The 24,922-nt window shown below is 36.0% G+C and overlaps 1 protein-coding gene across 1 annotated transcript in view; it reads left to right on the top strand.

The window, feature by feature from the left end:
* PIP4K2A (phosphatidylinositol-5-phosphate 4-kinase type 2 alpha) overlaps window positions 1–23,240 on the top strand; it is a 116,881-nt gene extending 93,641 nt beyond the window's left edge. Inside the window, exons 5-10 of the mRNA XM_068934572.1 lie at window positions 1,793–1,939; window positions 4,368–4,406; window positions 14,390–14,503; window positions 17,855–18,098; window positions 19,016–19,119; window positions 20,938–23,240. Of these exons, the coding sequence (XP_068790673.1) occupies window positions 1,793–1,939; window positions 4,368–4,406; window positions 14,390–14,503; window positions 17,855–18,098; window positions 19,016–19,119; window positions 20,938–21,018 (729 nt within the window). The 3' untranslated portion in view covers window positions 21,019–23,240. The remainder of the gene's footprint in view (window positions 1–1,792; window positions 1,940–4,367; window positions 4,407–14,389; window positions 14,504–17,854; window positions 18,099–19,015; window positions 19,120–20,937) is intronic.
* Window positions 23,241–24,922: the final 1,682 nt, after the last annotated feature.

Here is a 24,922-nt window from a genome sequence, read left to right on the forward strand (position 1 = left end):
AGTCCTGAATTTGCCTTTGTGACCTTTTACTGTGAAGCTTCTTTGTATTTTGGGGCATATAAACTTATTTCTTTCTTAAGGTAAGATATTCTGCCCTTCCTAGGCAGTTAGAGCTTAAAGTGCTAAACTGTGAACTGGAGCAATTGTGGCACGAGTACGTGCTCTCTCTGCTCGGTGGTTGTAACCTCCAGTAAAGCAATAGGGCAGACAGAAGGTATTGGAATATCCTAAACTGTTGCAATGAAATCGGCAGAGCTCATCTGTCAGAGCTGTTAGTCGTAATTTTGTTCAATTCACAGTCAACAGCTTCAAGCTTTGTTGTTCATTCACTTTGGTTCTTGCCAGACAGGATGCTTCCAGGACTCTTAAATCTTTCTTAAAACCTATTTTTGATTAAAGTTTAATTTAAAGAAAAGTCTATATTTGATATGTGCATATTCCAGTGTAAAGTTAGTGAGACTAAGAATTCCTTAAAATTACCAGAGGAGCCAAAACTGGAAAATCTTCAGGGTTCCAGGAGCTTTGTTATATTGTTTGTTATCAAACACTAAGCACCATTGTTAAATGATTTGAATTGCTTGCTCTGTTAACTTGTTCTAAAGTCTTCTATATTTGAGGGGGGAAAAATGTGCTTTTAATAACCAGGTCATTTTGACAGCAAAGAAAGAAAGGCTTCAGTATTCAACAAAAACAAAGCTTATCTGCTTTAAAAAGTGATTGTTTGTTAGTGTTTTCATTTCCTTTTTAGGGCTTAAACTTTTAATTTTCTCCAAGCTCCTCTGTTTTAGACTTGATAGTAACAGAAAGAGGAAAGTTCTTGATTCCTTATCTGTTTTACACCATTGCTGCTTAACTTTTCCTTGATTCCACATAATATGAGTGGAGATGTTAGAGCCGTTTTTAGGATTAGTATAATATGGAGGAGACTCCTAAGCTGGTGTCAAAATTGGAGACTTGAATATTCATTCTTCAGTAGTTCTTGTCACCAATGTAGTCTCTACTTTTTCTGCTTCCACCAGTAGTCTATCAACAGTACTCTGAACTGTTAGTTGTAAGGCAGGTGATTTAAGAAAAAAAAAAGTCGACCATCGGTGCACGTGGCAAATCTTTTCAAGGTTATTAGTCCATTTGTAATGGAATAAGAAGACCTTAAGGAAATACGGTGATTTGTAGATTAAAAAAAAATACAAGTATCATACACTTTCCTGCTCAACTGTGTTGACTCTGAAATGTAGGCATCACATGGGAACTAGCAGAAAGATGATGATAATAAATAACATCCCCTGTTGGTAATACAGCACCATAAACGTTCATTATGCTAAACAAGTATTGAGAGCCGAGAAGTTACAAATTCAATACAATTTAGGACAACAGAGTACAAAATACAGCAGTGTGGTGTTTTGAAAAAGAAATAGTTATCCTTTCTGAGATCACTAGCACATACGTTATTTGCATTTGGTTTTCTTTTGGACCATAAAAGCGCACAGGTCTGTCAAAAGGAGCCTACTCTTTCTATGAGATCATCTCTAGAAGTCAAGAGTTTTAAATTAAGGAATTCAAGATGTATTTATTTATTCATTTATTCATTCATTTTTAACACTGGCCTGAAAGTAGGATAACCTCCAGAAAAAGGGTTTTGCTTTGGCATGGTTTTTGGAAGGTTTGTCTCCACACAAATGTATTCAGCAAATAGATGTGTTGTTTCTGGATGTTTTATCTTTAAAATCTTTAAAAATATATATATACGTACATATATACACACTGATTTCTGTTTTTCCTTTTGTTCCTGCAGTTTATTGTGGAGTGTCATGGGAATACACTTCTTCCCCAGTTTTTGGGCATGTACCGGCTTACTGTTGATGGAGTTGAAATATATATGATTGTTACAAGAAATGTGTTCAGCCATCGTTTATCGGTTTATAGAAAATATGATTTAAAGGTGAGAAATAACTGTTAATGAAATAACTAATAACGTAATTTAAAATCTCTAATGTAAATGTTAGACTGTTGATAGTAGATCAACGTTTTAATGAATTTGAATTGTTTTATGTAATAGCCAAAATTAGGTGGTTTACTTCTAAATTTAGGTTTAGCAAAATTGAAGAATGATTTTATAAGAATTGTACGTTTTTGTACAGTTGTGTATATACATCGTGCATGTACATTGTGGGTATTTTAAAGAATGTAATTTAACCAGATATGTTTGTTAAATGTAACTAATGGTTAAAGGTCAAAAACATTCAGACAAATACAATAACAACTCTGCCTGCTATATGTTTTTATCAACATTGTGGAGAGCCACAGCTGATTTGGCAGAGAGCTTTTATATAATAATTAAATAGTGTCATCATTTAAACCAATAAAATGTTACTAACAAAGTCCATCTCACTTATTACTACAAAAGCTTCATCACACTTAACTAAAAAAGGGAATAGATGTTAAAACACAGAATTTCTATTGCTTTTATCATGAAGTTTGTTTTGATTTTGTTCCAAAATGTTTATCTCCTCTTTGCAGTTTTGCCACTGATTAATATACAGTCCTTTAGAATGAATGCCCAAAATATATTCTCAGTCTCTCTACCTAAGGAATTATATTTTAATTTCCTCCGTAGAATCTCCCCTGAGAAACTCACTTCTTTCTAATATATTTAATTTCTATGTGTTGAACTATGTAAGTGTATCTGCAAACCCCTTTGAAGATGATTATTTAGCATTCCATTTTAAGAGGTGTGTAATGCTACATATTACACCACTGTTTCCACTTCCTATAAAGTACCTACCTAGAAATTGGTAGATATTTGGCCTAATCTGATTTCTGAGATCCGATTTCCAGATTATCAAGAATTAACTTGTTGGTATTTAGTACTTTTGGCAGGAGAGCTTACCAGAGAAAGATATTTTAAGTTTATTTTTATTATCTCTTGAATGTACCCTCAGAGACTCAAACTGTTTTTCCGTTGAAGTTAACCAGTTGCTGCATGCTGTGAATAGCAAAGGGGCGGAAATTAGCTGCTCTCTCATAAGTTGACCACTTTGGATGATTTTCTCCTGAAGCACTACAAAGAATGAATGGGCAATCTCATACTTGAATTGGTGAGGGGTAACTTCTAAAGATTTGGGAGAACTGCCTGTGTCTAAGAGCCCGTCATAACGTTCAGATGCTTTAAAAAAACCTGGACAAAAGCACAACAAAAGTCATAAATAATATACAATATATTCTTAATATTGTTCTAAACAACACTTAGTACTATTTACCTTTATGAATACTTCTGTACTCTGTTCAGTTTGTCCAGCTGGATAGAATTGCTTTAAAGATAAACCTTTACAATTTAAATTTAGCGCTAAGATGTTATTCTTAAAAATGAACTCCTTCACTGAGCAGATTAATAGTGACACTGCATGTATGATAAATATCTTTTTATTGATTTTCGTTGATACAGAATTTGCAGTCTGTATGACCAGAGTCTTTTTTAGCAGGTGAAAATTTTGACGGTGACTTAGGTGTTACTTTTGTTAGAGGTTACTTGTATGAGTACTGAGAGACTGAGAGGCATAGGATTTCAAAGGTGTTGTCTGGGCCACTGAGTCATGTATTTTTGTGTTATAAAGGTATAACTACAGTTATTATTTCTTACAGTGCTGTTACATGATAGATAAACTCTGGGTGTTTGAAAAGGCATATTGCTGCTCCAAAAGCTCACAGAGAAATATGTACAGTATTTTTCATCACCTCCAGCTTATTTAGAAAGCACTATATAGCTTACTAGTTTTAAGGAGGAAAAAAAGTCTTTTAAAGCATTCAAAATGTCTTTGGCAAACACTGGACAAAATCTTAGTAAATAGACTGTTGATCTCATCTCTCTTTTTCGACTTCATGTTACTGTAAGATGCTTTCTTCTCATTTATACTTTGTGATCTTTTATGTAATAATTTGCATAGTGCAACATCATTTTCAAATGTGTTTTAAATATGTCCAAATAACTATATAAAATAGGCTATTCCATTTAGCAATGCAGCTGAATTGGTGCAAAAAGATCAGAAGATCAGCCAAACAAACTGAACCTCCAAGATGATTCTCTCAAAATTGGGATGAGATGTGAGGAAGGAATGCCAGCAGTGGGGGGAGACAACAGATGTAGAGCGTTTGAGGATGTAATGCATCTTTCTTCTCTCATGATATGTCTTCTTCAAGTCATTGCAGCAGTTCAAGGGCCCAGGGCATTCTACCTGCTGTATCACCTTTCTTTAAAACAGCTCTCAAGTTTAGAAGAATACAGTTCAGCTCCTTCTGACCTGTTTTTGCAAGAAGTTTTCAAATTAGCTTCTGAAATATGCACGTTTTTAGATGCATTTTTTCTGTTTCAGGGCTCTACTGTAGCTCGAGAAGCCAGTGACAAAGAAAAGGTATGTTGCATTTCTGTTCATTTTTCAGTTATCTAAACTGCTAGCTAATCTCAGGACAAGCATAACCAGTGCTGGTCTGCCCCTTTTCTCTGTTTTCTGTCATATGCTCCTCTCCTGAGTTCTGCCTCTTTCCCTCCCTTATCTTTCCTGTTTACTGCAGATCTTAGTAATACAGTGAGATGTTTGTAATGGTGGTGAGAACTGAGAGGTAAGTGAGCCAATCCTCCACCTCCTCCTTTTCCCTTTTTCTCTTCCCTTTTTAGCTTCTTCAGAACCTGCCTGTGGTAGAAAAACATTAGGAACTTTCTTCTCTTTCCTCCTGCTTCTTCATCTTGCTTTTTCTTGCTTTTTCGAAATAGACATTTATGGATACTCCATGTCAATTAATGGAATGATGTGACATGGCACCACTTCTAATGTGAATGTAAAGTTGAATCAAACTTTGATTTGCGAGAACCTTTGCTGCATATGTAAAGATATGTACAAACAAGCAGACCACTGTCCCCGTGACAAACTTGGTGTATATGTAGCTGTATTGAGAGAGGTTCTCTCTCAAATTCTGTAGCTGCAGTTTTACTTTAATGGCAGGTTGCTCGCTTTGTTTTTCTACATCTCCTACTTTGGTTCATTTGGCAAATATAGTATTCTAAAAATAAACATTTCTCTGAGATTTCAGTAAAATACACCAGTGGCACTTTAGGAGAGGTTTGTCTAGACATCCTTCAGGTAATTGAAGATGAGACCTAGTCTCTGTTATGAGACTTCTTAGATTTCAGAATTTTGGGTGTAGTCTATGAACACGTGATACTTATGTTCTTAACTTTTCCAAGCATATTCCTTCTGAATTATGCTATTCCATCAGATCATTAAGCAATTCGCTTCAAAGACTTCGTTTTACTTCATCCCAAAACTCCATTCTGATCAACTGTTCTTCTCATAAGCATTGCTTGTACCACACCTACCTCTTTAAGTCTTCCACAAGTCTTACAACTACACTAAGGAGTAAGAGGCATGAAGTAGCAGTCAGTGCTACAGTTTGAGCTGTGTGAAAAGCTTTGTGTTAAGTTTCCCCACTTTCTCCTAAGGTATGACCAAACACTTTAATTTTTCTTCCAGCATTATCCAGCTAAGACATCCGAAATGCCAACTGAAGTTGCAATCATCTGCATTAGTTCTCTTTTACTGTACTGTGTGAAGCCCCTCAAGATCATGCCTTGAATGGTCTTTGTTCCTTTCTTATGGTCTATTTTTGATCTTGTTTAGCAGCACGGCTGCTAGTGTTTTTAAAGGAGAAGGATTAACCTTTCAGTGTCTCACAAATGATAGGTAAAGTCATTGAAAAGCTCTGCTGATAGTACTAACATAATCCGATATAAATGAGGAAGGCAAATTGTTTGGGTGCGAGTAGAGCTCACATTGCAACATTAGCACTTGGAATAGTAATGTAAAATTTAACAGTGTCACATATATTCAGCTATAGAGTAGCTGATGCTGTGCAGATATTCAGTGCTTGTGTTTTCTGAGGAGTTTTAGGAATATATCTCATAACAATAAATAGATTAACAATACTACATTAATATTATATAGTCATTGAGTGAGAACCTCGAACACAGGCTTAATTCTGTTCCCATGTAAGTCAGTGGCAAATTTAATTATAGCTAAGTTGAAACAAAATTGTGTACTTTTATAGAATTGTGTACAAAAATTATTCTCTAAATTTAAGGTGAAACTATAAGTTTATTGAAGCCAGTGACAAAATTCCTATGAACTTCAACGCATCTGATTTTCGCTTTCATTTTTTGGTACTTATCTGAAAGAAACATGTAAAATTGCTGCCCTCAGAATCTTCTTCTGATATTTTAACAGCTCACATCATATTTTATTATTAAAGGAATTTGACTTCTTGGAGACAGAGCCACATTAAGCCTACTGGTGTTGCAAGCAGACAGCCTCAGGCTGTGAAAACAGACTTCTGTTACCCATGGTTCCCCTCAAAAGTCAATGCAGTGCACCATCGCAAGGAAAAGCTAGCACTCAGCATAAACATTTTTAAGCAAGTGAATGAACTGGATGGACTGCTAGCTTCGTAGAAGGAACAGCATTTTACAAACACTTCAATAAAACATTTTGTAAATTATCCTAAGCAGGGGGAAAATAGTATTTTCTTTATAATATATTTTCAGTATAAATTTTAGAATCTCTCTCTTGATTTGGAAAAGATCAGCATACACCATCATTTCTCTTTATTGTAGATGTTTAGAATAGTCATAGTCATTGTGATCTGAATCTCTCCTGCAACAGGCGTTAGAATTGTAGCAGTGTACGTAGGTAAACTATTTCAAGTAGTTCTAAAGCATAATTTTTAATCTTATGTAAAAAAGTGTTTGTATATTTCTATGAATAGTCAAGGAAAGCTTGGTCTTGAAACTACATGAGCAGTGATAAAGACCAGGTTTTCAACCCTGTAGTCATGAGACATATCTATGCGTGTGTGTCACCAAGTTCAGACCTTGAGGACTGTCTTGACATAAGTATGTAGATGGATCCGTTATTCAAACCTGGCAAGTAAGAGCTCTGTCACATTTTTTTTCACTTTCATTTTGTCTTACGTAGATGTCACTGTTTTAAAACCCTTGTTTTATTCTAGTATGTTGTCTTCTGTAGGAATCTCATGCCAATCTTCAAGATACTGGAATGCCTGGAAAATTTTAGCTCAATAAGGTGAAAAAAGGCGTCTTTAGCAAACTCTCTCAAGAGCTTTTGACATCTTCTGTTTATCATGTCCAAAGAAATCGCTTTGAATGATTTAACAAAAACAGAAAACCTCAAATACTTATCTAGTGTGGTAACTTACTAGCTAATTTATAGCCAGAGGCAAATTAAATCATCTATTTATTAATTTCCCCTGAAATGGCATTAATAATAATAGAATCCAAATTAATGACAGCATTGTTTAATTACATATTCTAGAGGCATCCAGTGCTATTCAATTTGAAAAATCAGAAAAGTAATACAAAGCAGGAAGCTTTGCGTGCTAAAATATAGGGCTAAAATGTCTGGTAATGCTTTTTTTTTAAATGGGCCTTGAAGTAATTAATTTTTAATTTCAAATGCCAATATTCAACTAAGCAAATGATTTTTAGAATACTGAACATAGTATGTTAGCTTCATTTAAAGCTGTGGAACTCAGAAAAGAGGAGAACAAATCTTTCAGTCAGTTGCTAATGCAGATTGAAAATTTTAGATAAATTACTTTGAAATGACAAACTTGGCTCAAATGATTATATTCTTGAATTCTTTTTTCTATCTCGCTACTCTTTCTTATTTACTCTGTTAATAAATAAGAGGCAATCAATTATGCAGAAAGATTTAATGGACCTTAAAATAACAAATCAGAAAGAAAAGAGTCTTTTTCTACTTAGTTTTGTAGTCTAAATAGATATGATGGTTCAAACATTTTTTTAATCAGTTTTTAGGAAGAAAAGCTGGCTGGAATATTTTTGAGAGTGTTACTTTCTGTCCCATTCTCAGTTTTGCTTCTGTTTGACTATTTTCAACTGTTTAATATCCTAACATATTGATGATAAGCTCTGTAACTGTCATTTCAATGTTTTGTGATAATCAGTGTGGAGACAAGCTCCATGCCTTAGATTTCACCTTAACACACGATTCCCTTCATTTGCATTGTAAGTGTTATTTTAATAATAAAGGCATCACTTTCTTGGCAATAGGTATCATAACATGCACTTACAGCTGTCTTGAATTTAAAAGGAACAGTATATTTCAACAGTTGTCAAATTCTGACAGCTCTCCTTTATTTTTTTAGTCTTTAGTTCTCTCTTTCTTTTTTTTAATTGTTATTAATAGCGGACATTTTCTATTCATTCCCTGGACAATTTTGCTCTCTTAAGTGAAACAAGGATAACGCAGAACTCCCCTGGTGGTCTCTCTGCTCACAGTTATGCTATACTTCCAGTATATGCTATACTTCCAGTATATGCTGTACTTCCGGTATTCCAAATTAGCCGTTGCAGCTGAGTGTGCTTGTACTTCCAAAGACCTTAAGCATGTTGCTAGTGGGTGAGCAGCTCAGAAGGAAATTTGGACAGGAAAAATAAAACCTGAGCGAACTGAACTTAAGCCTACCATACTGAGCAATGTTATAGCCTGATAATCATATGTTTTTAAGTTAGGCTGTGACTAGTTGAAATGCTACATCAGTTATATCTGTTGTTTCATAAATAAGCATGAATACATAAAAATGATGGTATATTCATTTGAAGAAAGGATTTTCTATTGAAGTTCTTTTTTGAAAAAAGTTGTTATAGTTGATAGCTGTTATGTTACGTATTAGTTAAATTGCATGTAAATTACTTAGCTTTGATAATTGGATTGGAAGATGCTGCTAGATGTAACAAATCACTTTTTAGCTTTACACTTTATTTTTTACCTTATACATTACAACATATAGTAATTAACTTACCAGATTTCTTAGAGCTCAATTGTAACTAATGGAAGAAGGATTTTATTGCAGAAGCACAGCAGCAAGCTCATTTGGACTTGATTTCTTTTTTTCCTTTTGATGTCAATGGGTAAAACTTGATTCAATATAGATTATTCCAAAATCTGAGGTATTTTTTCCTGCTAATTTAAAATCTGTAATTCCAGAACGGTATTTTTTTTACTTATTCCTTTTCTTTTTTATTTATTTCCTCTAGTGATTGCAGTCTGCTTCATTTGCATACCTCACATAAAATATATGTGAAGCAGGTCTGTGAAATGAATCTCAGGCTGACATAGACTGAGATTATGACTTTCAAAACATCACGCTGCAATATATAGCAAAGGCAGGAATAGACATTCAGAGTTGAGATCCCTATTTCCGTATTTATCCTTTGTATGACACCAACCCTATTATTTTTTTTCAAAACAAATTGTTGGTTTTCCCCCTTGTTTGTTTTATTTTGTTTAAAAGTCTATTTTCCATATGTTAAAATAAGTTCAAAAATAAAAGGGAATCTTGGTTTTGTGTTTTATGTGTTGAATGTTCATTCTGCAGCAGGAAAACATTAACTCTTGGGGTAATTCTGAATGTGTTTCCCTGAGCACTGAAAAGATGTATGTTTACTATTTTAGCGCTGCTTCATCCATATCTGAATTCCTAATCCATCTAAAACTTCCTGCACAATCCTACAAAAATCCTAGTTGCTCTTACTTAAGCCATTCCAGTGTTTCCTCCCAGACCCCCCTTCCGGTATTACTGCTCCATTTCCACTGCTGTTTACAAGCTTGTGATGCTAAATGGGGTGCAGGCCCCTAGGTGGATTAGAAATCCTTGTCTAGGACGAGGCAACTGGTGCAACAAAAGCTTGGGCCGAACTCCCATAACTATTGGAGGAAAGGAGCTACAATCCTCAGACTGGCAAAGAAGGTTCTAGTTATGCTTCCTCTCTTTAGAATTAGGGACTTCAGACTTCTGATGCAGTTCAAAATCTGCCTGTGCAAGATTATTGCAAACTATGTGTAGCATAATACCCTTTTTTAAAAATACTGTCTTCCATGTATGCTGTGAGCACAAGTCTAAAGTTGATCTAACATATTTAACTTGAAAAAAAAGTATGTGTTAAACATTCACTGTGAAAGAAAAGCTAGGGTGTGGACCTTAACTGCTGGCAGATGTTTTTATACCACTTTCAGAAGTTAAAAACTGTAAGCCCAATTTTGCAAGTGTTTAGCTGTGTGAATAACTTGACCCACTGGTCAAGTTGCTTCCAAAACAATCAATAATATTGCTTACAACCTCTTTTTGCCTCTATTGGGTGAGAAATTGCTGCCAGGTTATGAGGACAATTAAATCTTCTTCCTTTTTCAGTGTAAGGTTTATCCTGAGACTTTACTGTCTACAGCTATTGTAGCAGACTTCTTCCAAGATGCAGAATTAGTGCAAGCCATGATCATTATTTTAGGTCATGGTGGAAAAAAATCCCTTTTAAAAAAAATTATTAATCTTCATTTTAACACATTACGCTAGGATGCTGAATTGAGATGTGTAAGAAATGTGCACATGTTCACATAGAAATAAAATCTTCACATCTGGTGCTTACCTTTCAAGAAATCTTCTTCAGAAACATTTTCAGTAAGTCAGTGGGCTGATTCTTTGTGATTTTAGGCTTTGAAACAGGCCTTACATAGTCTGTCTTCTAAGTCAAGGAGAAGTTTATTACTTTTCAGCCTTCTCAATGGCAGTGAGATCTTCCTGCCGTTAAAATTCTTTGTGACCATAACAGTCTTTAGAAGGTAAAGCAAAAATGTGTATATAATATGCTTTTTTAATAAATAAATACTGCTTATTTGTAAAATCTATTGTGCCTTTCTTGCATCTTTAAGTAGGGGATTAAAAATAATGGAGATGGTTCAGAAAGAAAATCTATTATTAATTTAGTGGAAGCAGTGAGATGTTCATCTCCTGTGCAGCTCTTAAAATATTTAGTTCTTTAATGATAGTAGTATGTTCATTATAATGAATTACATTATAAGAGATTCTTTTTCCAAAAAGGATTTATTTCATTGGAAATATTTGAGACTGCATTAAAAATTAATTGTATCAATTATTTCATTAAAGCAAAATCTCGGTTTTTTACATTCAGATGCAGTGGCTTAAACTGCCACAATATGTTTTTTCTGTATTTACTTACTGAGGTGCATAAAATGAAAATGTATATATTAGAATTTTTCAGTATGAACACATACATTATGGATTTTAAATAACAACTAAAGTCCCTCCTAGTCTCATATTTCATATATTTTTAATTCCTAAACTCCCAAATCACTTTTTAAGGCATTAATTCCTGTGGAATTGCTACTAGAATTGCTATTATACTGGCTGTTATTAGTAACATTTGGGATTCAAACAATATCCTAGAGATATTCAGCTTTATATAAACATGGAGAATGATATTGCTTAGCACAAAAAGCTTTGTCTAATAACACTTAATAAGAGGGAAGATTGTAGGCTGGGGAAGCATCACACAAATGTGGTGAGGGCAACCACTAGCCCATGGGATTTTAGCTCTGATTTCTGATACTGAACCCACTGGGTCTTCCTATTTGTTTACGTGCCTGAGTGTTGGTTTTTAATTTGTGCAGTTCTGTTCTTGCTAAAACTTCACTGCTGTGGGTGAACAGCAGCTATTGAGGACTGGAGGAGACTGCACACAAGGCAGTGAAGAGTGTAGCTTTTGGGGAGAGCTGGGTTTCTCGCTGCCCTGAATGTTTTTGAAAGCGCCCCTTGGGTCTTATGATGACAGGCAAGAAAGGTGGCTGGGTCTGCTTTGCTAGCTCAGTTTCATTAAAAATAGATTGGTAGACAATGTTGAAGTGGAATATGGCACCTAGACTGCTGGAATACCAGCTCTAATATCTTCCGAAAACATCACCACCCTGCAATTTAAGTTTATTTTTATTAAGACCACTGTCTCAAGTGGAAAAAGACAGTTTTTTTTCCCCCTCACCCAGACAAGGTCTAATTGGCTGATCTGGTGTTATATAGGAAGTCTGTGGCAGAATCTAGAAATAAACCTACATCTCAGTGTCTTAACCACAAGCACATCCTTCCTCTGTGCCTCCCCACCACCTCCCTGCTTTATTTTCAACAGCATTAATAAAAATTTTTGGTGTTAATGGGTTTGTTTCACTTCGACTTCTGCCTAGTTTAATAAATAGTTTGGATATACTGGATATGAAAATATCCTAAGATGAGGATTTTTAGTGACTTTGTTGCTGGGAATGAAGGGAGCTTGGTTTCTTGCATTCTTTTCGTTACTGTTTCATCTTAAATTAATTCATCCAAGTCTCTTCTTCATTCTTAAACATCCCACTCACTGGATTCCATCCTCTGGGGTTGGCAACATCCTTTTATCCCCAGTCTCGCCTCTGCAGAATTAGCCCACATCCATGGGATAGTTTCCTCAATTGTGTATGATACTGTGTACAGCTGTTAGTCTGGAATGCTTATCTGATATTTCCTCTGCTCTTTTTCATCCTAAACCACTTACTGAATAGGCCAAAAAGAAAATCGATGCACAGTCTGCTGTCATGCTGTAGTAAACAATTCATTGTTCACTTTAAGAAGTGTCTAACATGTTGCCTCTGTATCTTTAAGTTAACCAGCAGAGCACTTCAGGATGACTGTCAATGGAAGGGAGTCTGGTAGGGATAGCAGTTATCGTTCCATCTCAGCTGCTTAGAGTGTTTTTCCTTTTATTTTTAAACTAACATAGCACTCTGGAGCAAAGTTAGAGTTATCTGAGTTATCTTAACACATCAGAATATTCTAGATACAATGCAGTAATTAATTCAGAGCAGCCAAACTCAGACCAGAGTTTTTCCAAAGTTCACTAGGTGTTGGAATTTAATGGATTTAGCATGGATTCATAACTATTAAAATCTAATTAAATTGTTTAAATGCTTTTGAGCAGTTCCTGGAAGAGAGAGTCACTTTTCTAAACAAATGCAGCATCGAGAGCTCTTGAGCAAGCCACAAATTCCAAGTCCAAGAAAACAAATTTGGACAGTTGTGGAACTGAGCATTTCATCCACTTTTGTATGCAGCTGAGAAGCAAAAAGCTTCAGATCATTGTGAAGATATATAAAGGCATTGAAGAGTCTGCCACGATCTCACATTTTAATCCTATGCTTTTCAGTAAATAAGTTTTAGAGAAGAGAGAAGAACCTCTGAGATTCTCCTCTTTACTGTGTTTGCAGGAAGAAGTAATCTGTTGAAAATATTGTCCTCAGGAAGGTTATAAGGTCGTTAAAGTTATAAAAGATGTTCGAGTAGGCTCATGTTAGCTGCCCGTTATTCCTAGTGGAAGGACCTTCGGATTAAAAGGAAATGATTTTACTCAAATTACCTATTATTTCATGGTGAGGATCAAGGGTTGTAGTGCTCAGATGTTCTGCAACAAGTTCTTTGTAAAGAAAGCTTGTTCTTCCCTATCTTCTAGTTGGGGGTGAGGGGAAGAAGACTATTAAGGGCTCTAATTGCAGAAGCTACTTTACTTTTGGGCTCCTTGACCAAATACCTGGAAGGGACTGGTTTTTTTGTTTGTTTGTTGTTGGTCTTTTGTTTGACTTTTTAAAGCAAACTTCCAGTCCCTGCCTTCTGAAAGCAGAGCACATTTCAGAGGCCTTAAGCTGAGTACTACAACCAGGGGTTACTCTATCTGTAGTGGTCATATAAAAGTTTCTGACTTTCCTTAATGCTGTTGCAACTCACTTCATGGGATGGTTGAAGATAGTCAGCTAATGCTCCAATATCAAGAATGTTTAATTGAAATTTTAAAAGGCAGTAGTCTCCGCTGGCATTTACCACTTCTGGGCAGTATTACATAATTCCTGTTTGTTTGATTTTAATAATTATTTGGTATAAGGCACTTATAAACCTTCACAGCAGCTATGCAAAAATGTAGTCCAAAGTCTATTAGATTTTATGTGATAGCACATATGAGGTATATATGAGGTTATGCAGTGCAGATTGTGTTTGGACTTTACTTATTTTCAGTCACTTTTGACAAATGACATCCTGGAAGAAGCTCAGACTTCAATGGTAGATGGAAATGAAGTAGCAGGTTTGGTTCTTTGTCTTAGTTAAATTTACTGCTTTCCTAATAAATTTATACTTACAAGGCTACTTACAGCATGGATAAACTAAGAAAACAAATTTATGTTTATTGTTATGAACAACTGCGTGCAATGAAGGTATATTTGCATCCACTGCTCGAGCTGTGGTGGGGCTTTTGGTTGCAATAGCTCACTAATGCCCTCTTTTGGGCGTTAGTGAACCTTTTGCATTTTGGAAGCTTTGAACATGTAGCTCCCAGTGGGGCTGGGTGAGCTTTTGCTGTGGACGCAGGTTGAATGAGCAATTTCATTGTGCTCCTGCTCACGTTCTGACTCTTACTGTAATTTCTGGTTTGTTTTAGGCCAAAGAGCTGCCAACATTCAAAGACAATGATTTTATTAATGATGGCCAAAAGATTCATATTGATGAAAACAACAAAAAGATGTTCCTTGAAAAACTCAAAAAGGATGTTGAGGTAAGAGTGTACCCGTTCAGCTACATGCAATTAAAACATGCAGCAAATAACAGATATCCTAGGAACTCATAGCTGTAATTCATAAAATGAAAACTCTTCATTATGAGACTGTAAGCACTGGAAAGTGAAGCAGTTTAAACTTTCAGGAGTTGATCACTACTTTTGCTGACACAATAAAGGACCTTGATGCTATAGCTGGTTGTCATACAGTGTCCTGGCTTTGATGGTGTGGTGTTAAAATGATGGCAGCAGTGCTATTTAAGGGCTTTGCGAGTTTGGTACGTCTGGTACCTCCAAATACCCCCAAGGGGGAGGTAGGTATTGTTAGTGCTATTTTACAGATGGGGAATGTTGAGGTGCACCAAAGCTATTGACCTTAGCTAAGGCTATATGTGGACTGTAACCCCTAACAGACAATGTAGGTTCCCCTGCTCACAGCTGTGTCTGTTCTGTTTCGTATCAGTAATCCAGTTTTAAATCATCTTTAGTATTGCACTAATGGAGTGCTTTAGAAATTTGTGTACAGCAGTTGCACTCATTATCTTAATGCAGTTTTCCCTTGTAAATTTGTAATAGGTTGAAACTTATTACAACACAAAAGTGTTGTTTTACTATGTGATTTTAATATGATATTTTGTTATAACTGATTTAGCTACTCAGGAAATAAGGGAAACTAAACATTGGGCTACCTAGTTTGCACAACTTGGCTTCAAGTTCCACAGTTCTCCCATGTTATCACTAAAGACAATATTTTGCAGTCCCGCTACTCAAAGCCTGAAATCCACTTTCACTGTTGGACAAGGCCTGACATCAAAATTGCTCTGTGGCTTAATAAACTTTCAGCTGTTTACATCAAAATGGCTCTGCCAATTGGCTTGTTCTTCAGATCTGTATCTGAGTGTTGTTCAAAAGCTGCTGCACAGTCACACAAAATAGTGTAACTTCAGAATTTAGCCAATCATTTGCTTTTGAAGAAAGCTAATTTCTTATTAATTGAATAATAATTATGAAAACATAAGTATTTTGTGAAATATCAGTGTGTGTTTATTTTGTATTTAAAATATATTTTGGTAGATAATTGCTCTGTCAGTCTTGCAGTTCTAGAGATAAGTTAATTTGGGCTTAAATCTTGTGCTTTTTTATGTAGAGCTGTTGCTGACTAAAACTTTTACAGTAGGTTTCAGACAAGATTTTAAATATGTGCAATGAATGTAGGAGATACTTTATTGCCTCAAAATGTGGATTCTGTGCTGTGTTCTAAATGATAATAAATTGTAAGTACAGTGTAATTGTAAATACAATGGCAGACCATGTTTTAAGAGGCTATTTTTTATGGTTTTGACATTTATACAGAGCATACATGTAAACCACTAGTGTGAAGTGATGTGACACCTGATTTAATAATGGGAAGCCCTTTTTTAACCGTATTTTCCTTTTATTGATGTTCTGCCCTTGTTGGATATCTAAGAGTATGCAGCTTGTATCCAATGCGTAAGCACTCAGATTTCACGACAGTCTAAAGAAACACACTGCGCTTAGCATATCATTAGCTTATCAAACAGTGTTTATAGTTAAACGTGGAGTAATATTCTCACACATATGGCTTTATGTCCATTTTTGTTTGTTATTACATAATTTTTGTTGTATAATGTTTCTCTCATAATCAACTCTTATGTCCCTTTCATACGTTCAGGCAGACAAATATCTCTTACTGTTCTCTCATGCCTCATTTTCCTGCCTGCTCATTCCACTGAAACTGTCCTGAGAAAAAAGGTGTATTTTTTTCCACTTCAAATGTGATGATCATTTCTTTGTGCTGATTTTCCTAAATCTCTCTGCTATCAGCAGCAGCACACTTCTTTTCCCAAGACCTGTTTTCTTCTGATTTGCAGCCCACTCTTTTCCAAAGGATCTGTTCTCTTTCACACTATTCTTCCCTGATGAATATTGGTAGATTTTCCTTCTTTTTCTTTCTCCCTCTTTTCTATTCTCTCTCTCTCTTGCCTTCTTTCTCTGTCAATATTTCTCAAATACCTGGTGATATGCCTGAAGTCTTTTCACTTCATCGCCTTTGGCCTATCTCATCTGTTCTTATTGGATATCATTCATTACCTCTGTACTGATCACAAGTCAGATGCTCTATCTATCCCTGATGTCTCTTCAAACTTAAATCTATTTGAGTCTTGTGAACAGTCTTTTGCTTTATTATATTAAAACTGGTAGAAACCAATTTCTTCTTTTTTCCTAAAACCTCTTCTCACTGTCCTTTTTAATGTTATCTCTTTTAGCACTTCAATTCACAGTCGTGTTATTTCTGATTCCTGTCTTTCCTCACAGAGAGGATTTTGACAAACTCTGTATTGTTTCTCTTTTTCTAGTGATTTTATAGTCATCTCTTTCATCCCTGTTCCAAAGTCTAGCTTAACTTCTTCTCTGATCTGCTCTAACTTCTCTTTTATAGTGCTGTAGAGTCTCTAAAAACTGAAATGATTCATTCCTTCAGTCTCTTTCTGTGCATATCGTAAGCAGTGGTTCCACGGCTCTTTGTGCAGCAGGTTCAAAATCCCAGCATTGCTTTCAAGCTGCAGCACAACTCTGCCCTGCCTTCTCCTCATCCTCTTGAACTATTTGTTTATTCCTTCTTCTCTCTTTTCTACTTCCTTTATTTCCATCTTCCTCTCTTACCTTTCTGCCTTATCGTGTTCCCCTGAACTATTTTGTCTATACATTAAGCGTATTCATTTTCCACTTTTCTTCAAACTCCAGTCTGTACTCAGAAATGCCTGTTCACATGTTGCTTACCTAATTTAAATTGTGAGCCTTTCACTGTGAAGAGAATATGACAGCGTTTCATTTCTTCACAGTGTAAAACTTCACTATGCTTCCACTGCTAAAATATTTAAACATTTTTTTCACAATTCTTTCATAAGGATTACGAGGGCGTGGGGGGAGATTAGTGCCAGATTATAGCACACAATACATCTGATTGATAGCACAGAGGCTGATCTGGACGTTGCACAGTGAACAAAATAGTCCTAGTTGAAACCCTAGGCAAGAGTGACAGTGATTGCCTCGCACAGGACTGATCTTCCCCATAGGAAAAATGAAGCTTCCCTGAGGATTTTGGAAGAGTGTGCTACAACTTTTTATAATCTTTAGTGACCGATGTGCTGTTGCTACATCTTAATAAAGGATATCACTGCTAGCTTTAGTACTTAATCCTCCATTTTGCTCTCTCTTAGAAGTGTCTGGTTTTTTTTAAGCTGATGACACCTTTGCGTAACTTCTCAAATGTAACTGGAGCTTACATTTTTCAGTGATATTGATAAATTGCTTATTACCACTTTTTAGTTCCTTGCTCAGCTAAAACTCATGGACTACAGCTTGCTGGTTGGGATTCATGATGTTGAAAGAGCTGAACAGGAAGAAGTAGAGTGTGAAGAGAATGATGGAGAAGACGAAGGAGAGAGTGATGGCACCCACCCTATTGGAACTCCTCCAGACAGCCCAGGCAATACACTCAACAGCTCACAGCCTTTGGCTCCAGGGGAATTTGATCCAGCTATTGATGTTTATGGAATAAAATCCCATGAAAGTAAGCAATAATAAATATTGTTAGGTTAAGGTGTTTTGATTCTTACACCAGAATCCTAAAGGCTTCATAACCACATAAAAGCAAAGTTAAATTGCACAATATAATTCACTCCATAGAAGAGGAAATGAATAATTTTTTGGTGCAGCAGAAAGCAGAAAACACCTATAATGCTCAGCTTTGATACTGAACATATTTTTTAGGTGTTGTGATGTGGGGCTACAGTTAAGTAGTTCACCAGCTACCCAAGCAACTCATATACTGGTTTAGCTGTTTACACACAGTGATCCTCAGTTAATTCTTTATTTTTTTCATTCCTTTTAGGAAATCTAGTGTATGTAATTGTTCTTCTCCTGATAGGTAGTTAATACTGTTAAGAGCGCTCCAGACAAAAAAAAATGAGTAAAAGAGCATTCCAATTTGTATTTCACATTTTTGTTGTTGTTACTTTTTGGAAATTTGTGTACACCCACACCCAAGTTCTGTGCTGCAGCTGAGAAAGTCTTATAAGGAGTGCTCTTTTGCATAAGGAGCCTGAAAGTGTGCTTGACATTAGTACGTAAATCTAAGTATGATTAGTTACCTTCGACTATTCAAGACCAGGAAAGTTATCTCTCATTGTTTTATTTTTTTTAAGAAGCATGTACATTGATGGACAAATGTTTTTATTCATAAATAAAATATGGTCTTGTTTGTTGACACAGAAGCACCACCTTTCTTATAAAGCTTCATGGTTTTTCTGTACTTATATATAACCATAAAAAAAAATGGAATCCACATGACTTTTAGTGAACAACAATTCCCATTTCTGTATGCTGGTGTTTTATTTTGCGCTCATTTGCTTTTATCACCTAATAGATCCTTATAAAGTTTCCTTTGCTGGAAAGTCATTCTTACTGCCATGTATTTGCCTTTTGCAGATGCACCTCGGAAGGAAGTATACTTTATGGCCATTATTGACATTCTTACTCATTATGACGCAAAAAAGAAAGCTGCCCACGCTGCAAAAACAGTTAAGCATGGGGTAAGTATCTGTGTTTCTTCACTCTGATATCATTGGTACTTGTGCATATTTGTTGTTCAGTATGCTGATGTACCACAGTTCAGGACATCTTTGGAAAGGGGGAAATAGATCAAAATTTTGTTTCTTTTTTTTTCTAGTTTTAACATGTAATTCGAAAATAGAGAGTAACTGCTACACATTGCATACTGAGGGTGAAGCTCCCTTTTCACCTGTATACACTGTTCTTACCCACAGAGAACACTAGTGAGATGCTGCCTTTTTAGGACTTTGTCCTAAATTTGTGAGATGTACCTTGTTCTTGGAAACAAAATAAGTTGTCCACAGATATGTGTATTCTTATATAGCTCTGCGAAAGCTATTGTGAATCTGATTTCACATGTGGGACTCTAGTGATGGTTTCGTTATTTGGTATAGCCATGCAGAAAATTTATTCCTTGGCAAATGATGTAGCTCACAGCAAGATTTGTTAAAAGTACAATTTGCCAAATTAAGCATAAAATGTACTTACTAAATACTTTGGGACCATTCAGTGAAGGCTACTATTTGACTGCCATCGTTTCTTTCTTTTGACTGAAATTGCTGCTTAACAGCACGTACCAGAAAACCATGGTGAAGTATCCTAGTCTTACGGAGTTAAGGATTATGTCTTCCGTCACCACGATATGGTGATTTTAGGGTTCAAACATTATAAACTCTTAAAACAAGACCATAATCGTTCATGAGTCTAAAATCCCTTCTCTGTCTAAGTATCTGAAGGATCAGGCCATTGTGGTTTTTTTTTTTTTTAACCAAAGAACTTGGAGCTTTTTAGTTTACAATATGAAGTGATTTAGAATTCTCAGCAATAAGCCCTGTACAGGCTTGTGGAAGATATTTTTTGTCTCTCCAAAACAATGCTCTCATTACTCTCTCTGCTCTCAAAGCAGCTGAAAGTTGATGCAGACCATATGCAGACATTATCTGGCAGTTATTAAGGAACTTTAAATGTAGCAGACTTAAATATCACACTTCTGGCTTAAATAAGGGATAAAAATACATTGTAAATAACAACTAGGATTATTAAAGCTGACTGTGATTAGATTCTTTTTCTGAACTTTTGCACAAGTATTTTCATTTATTTCACTGTCTACATCCTGAGCCACCGGAAACTGAATTTTGTTCTTTAATTGCGTCCAATTTTTCGCTTTTGTAAAATGAGGAAAATATAGATGCAAATGTGGCTAAGGCTCTGAAAACCTCAAATAATAATATAGATGAAATTGTAAAATAGCAATTATACAGCTTATTCAATGAGTCAGGATTTAAATGTATATATATTGAAAAAATATTACTCATTATTGCCATATATTCCAAAGCAGGTTGATTAGCATTCAGATAGCAATATACATTAAACAAACAGTGACACTCCAGATCTGACTATGCTAATTCAGCCTTCTCTATACGAAGACGCTGCTGCTAAACAGACCAGAATCTGTTGATGAATCTGTGGGTAGAACGGTTAAGGGTGTAGTAGAAATTATACAGGAGATTGAAGCACAACAAAAAGTAAAGAGAAGTAAAGAAAGGAAAGAGAATAATTCCAGAAATGGAAGCTGGATATCCTGCAGTTCGGCTGGTGAGTACAGAATATCACTGTACCAGTGGGAAGTCTAAAAAGGATTAAGGTTCTGCTTGAGGGCCGTTATAATCTATGTTTATAGTATCTGGTTCTGAAACTGCAAATAAAATTTTCAATATGTAACACCATCAGTGCCAAAGCATCAAATAAAATATTGGTTCTTCCTTCTCTTCTTCCCTCCCCCCCAATTCTCTGTATAGGCTGGTGCGGAAATTTCAACTGTTAATCCTGAACAGTATTCAAAGCGCTTCTTGGACTTTATTGCCAACATCTTGACGTAACCTATCATGTTACACAGGACAGACACAAGACCTGGGGACAGCAGCAGTGGCTACAAGTGTAGGGAAAAAAGGAACTCAGAAAAGTGCTCATCTTGCAGAAAGCAACCCCTTTGTTTACATCTGCTGGCAAAGATGACTGAAGTGGGGTGGAATATGCGCTTTAACAGCTGCCTGATATTCCCAGCATAGTTCTAGCTATTTCTGACTCTTTTGTGTGTGCAAAAAATAAATTAAATAGATCAGCTTATTCAGAGTGCACTGTGACAGTAATACTCTGATGCTACCAGCTGAAATGGAATAAATGAGCAAAGAGGTGTGGGGTGGGGGTGGGGAAGAGTAAATGCATGTTAAATCTACAATATTGGTATCAAACTGTAAACTGTGGATCAGTTTATTTTTTGAACTAAAAGATACATGACAGTATTCATGATGATGATGATAATAATAAAAACCTTACTGCGAATGTTACACTTAACCTGCACACTGGCACTCCTTAAAAAAAAATAGCTGCAACGGTAAGCCCTTGGTGCCGGAGGATTTTCCTGTTAGGTTCATAGCAGTTGGGTTTTTTTCCCTTTTTTCTCCCGCTCCCATTTTTTTCTTCTTCTCAGCACATCACATCAGCAAGTTCAGACTCTCAGAGAGAGCTAAGCTGAGAGCTAACATCTCTTATCTTACAAAGAGCTAACATGTATTTCCTGCTATGTGTACATTTTTGCTACGGTAAACTTATGTTAAGGGAAAAACCTTGCTTATTTCACTTTGTTACCTGAAATGTTCATTTGTTTTATATTCTTGCAATATAGGAACTAATAATGTTACAAGTGGAAAAAAGCTTATTTGAAGAAGCGCATAGTTTTGGGCAATAGTAGCCTCATCTTTCACCCTTGAAAGATGTGCACACTGATAGAAAGTCCATTCTCTTGTACTTTAGTGGGAATTTGAAGTTTAAATGCTTATGTTGTACTGTTTATACAGTGGTATTTTATTATGGATTATCCCTTTAAAAATTAACTCTGAATTTTACTGTTTACATTATTAGGAAAGCAGGGATATTTCTGAATTTCAGAGCTGTGTACTATATATGATTTTTGAGTTTACATGTAAATTTTTTTTGCAGTACAAATGAAGTAATGTTGGTCACCTTCCAAGCTGTAACGTGCAGTAGTGTACCGAAGTGAATGTCTCGCTCACCTCCACAATAGGATCTTTTACAATAAAATGAGAAAGGATGTTTCAGAGGGATTTTTCCCAAGGTCGTCTTTTATCATCAAAATGACCTGTCCTATCATTCACTCAGATGTGATAGTGTAGTACATTGCCTAAAACTGTGCTGATCATGTTTAACTTGTTTAAAATTTTTAAACAACATTGTATTTCTTCTCTTCTTGTGTTTTTCCCCAAAAGATTCCTTGCTTGAAAAAGACAAATTTACGTATGCTTAAGGTTTATCTACTTACACACTGTGCTAAAGCTGTGCCTTTAAAATTTCTTTATTGAAATTGTTAGATTTTGTAGGCAATTTAAAATAAGTCACGCCCTCCCCATCATCATTTATAACGCAAATCAGGAGTGCCAGCATGCCTTCTCCATAACTAATGTCAGTGCTGTTAAGCCTGCAACTGTGCATAATGTACGTAGTGTTTTACTTCAGAGAAGCCTATACAATAGCACCCCATCACACTCTCTTCAGTGGCCAAAGGCAATACTGTCCCTGTTGCCGTGTATCAATTTTTTTTCTCCCCTCCCCTACCTTCCCTACAGGGTTTTTTTGTTATGTTTGACTTAGTGATGTCCGCAGCACTGTAATGTATGTGCACACTTTTGTATTGTCTATATTTAAATAAGTTGGTACTGTGGCTTGATATTTTTTGTCCTCTGCCCATATACCCCATTTGTCTACAATATCACACAAGTTTTATTCTCCGAAGTATGCTGTGGCTTCTTAAAGTATGAGACCACAGGGAGACCTGAAGTAAAAATGAGATTGAGTAAATATTTAATTGTGGCCAATTAGTGTACATTTTTAGACAATTTTAGAAATTTACAGCAAAGCATTCTTTTTGTCTATGTAACAGTTTCTGTCATTCATTACTGTTAATAAACTGTTTATTTGGACAGGGCAAGAAGGACTTATTGTTGTATATCGTAGTGCTTAGATTACACTCCAAACATGAGCAAGGCTTTATGAAATAAAGCACTTTGATGACTTACTAGGTAAATCCTTTGTTCCTGTGTTTCGACTATGTTTTTCACTTACAGATGAATGCTGGATGCTAAACTGAACCTGTAACCTGTATCTCAAAGAAAAAAAAAAAACAAGAAGCACCTTAAGAGGTTTTCATTAGATTTTATCCTGCTTCTTCGATGCTTATTTTAAGTGGCTTGAAACACTTTGCCTTTGCTTTTTGTACGTAGGCTGTGCTCTGAGAGCAAATACAAAGATCTATAATTGGCAAGTCGATGGACTAAATCCTAATGTTACGACCAAAAAAGGGAAGATCCTCCAAAGTAGTTAATTGAAAGAAAGATTGGCAGAAGTTTCCTAAAGTGTAAAGACCTTAAGCCAAACTAGTTATTTAAAAAAACTTTCAGAAATAAGTAAGAATACTTCTGGAGGTGGCAGGGGCAGGGGGGATTTTCTGTTCTAAGAATACACAGCTTTGATTGCCGGGGTTTCCAACACCACAGTGTTGCCTGTGCTGCACATCTCAGGCAAATGGCAGAGAAGTGTCCTTTTTTTCTTCATTCTGACTAACTTCTAATTCTCTTAATACACTTTTCTCTTTTGAATTATTTTGTTTTATTGCACTGACGTAGCAAGACAATATTTTCAGCAATATTTCGATCTATAAAATCCACATGATGGAATTAATGAAAATGTAGGTATTTCCCATAGGGAAGGTTGCTGAATAGTCATTCTATTAAAAACAGGTGAAGTGATAGGGAAGGGAGAGACTCAGCAATGTGATTACTCACTTAATGACTTTTCTAGTATTAATCTAAACCTGCACTTCACACAGCTGCTCCAGCTGTTTAAGGTTTAGTATGACCATGGTGCTCAAGTAGTGCTGCTCAGGTTACTGGGATGTGTTAGCAGCAGCGGGCAGCGAGCTCTCTGGCTGCATCTCAGCGCACGCTACTCTCATGAGCTACAGCACCCTTTGAATAGGCTGCCAAACTCTTCTGCTACTTTTATAATATGGACATGCATGGGCTGTTTGTTAGGAGGCTCCATCTCAGTCCCATTTCCCTCACAACAAAGTAAAAGTTTCCAATATACAAAACCAGCAGAATGTGCCAGATCTAAAAACCTACTCCAATTCTCCTGCTTCACCAAACTACCCAACAACTGCAGCGTTAGTTGTTGCTTACAACACAGCTTCTCTTTCTTCTGGACGTTCTCAAATGCAACTGTCCAAAAAGTATCCTGCATTCAAATTTTTAAGCCAGCCCTGTCTTTTGGAGTGACCGTTTAGTGGAATTCCTCCTGCCGTCTTTTACAGCACTGTTCCCTAGTTGTCACTCTGAGTCATCCTCATGCAGGTAGGTAGCTGAGATTTACAAGACCCTACCACTACTAGCAAGCAAACTGCATCCCACTCATCCCATCCCTGTCAACGCAGGGGCATCCTCAAACCAGGCAGCTGGTGACGTTTCCCTCCTGTCAATTCTACATCAAAAGGGGTGGTTGCCATTTCTCTTCCTGGAGTTTCGTACAAGATACACTGTGTTTGACAGGCATTGCCGATTTCAGCAAGTGGAAGGCCCTTGTCTTTAGTACGAGCATGTATGTGACAATACATAGAAAATAATATCTTTTGTGATGTTTTCTCTTCTTACCTGAAAAAAAAAAACTCAATTGGCTTGTTAATGCAAAGACTGCAGCAAAAGAAAGGTTTAA

This window comes from Struthio camelus, chromosome 2, assembly GCF_040807025.1.
Source record: "Struthio camelus isolate bStrCam1 chromosome 2, bStrCam1.hap1, whole genome shotgun sequence".
Classification (NCBI taxonomy): Eukaryota; Metazoa; Chordata; class Aves; order Struthioniformes; family Struthionidae; genus Struthio; species Struthio camelus.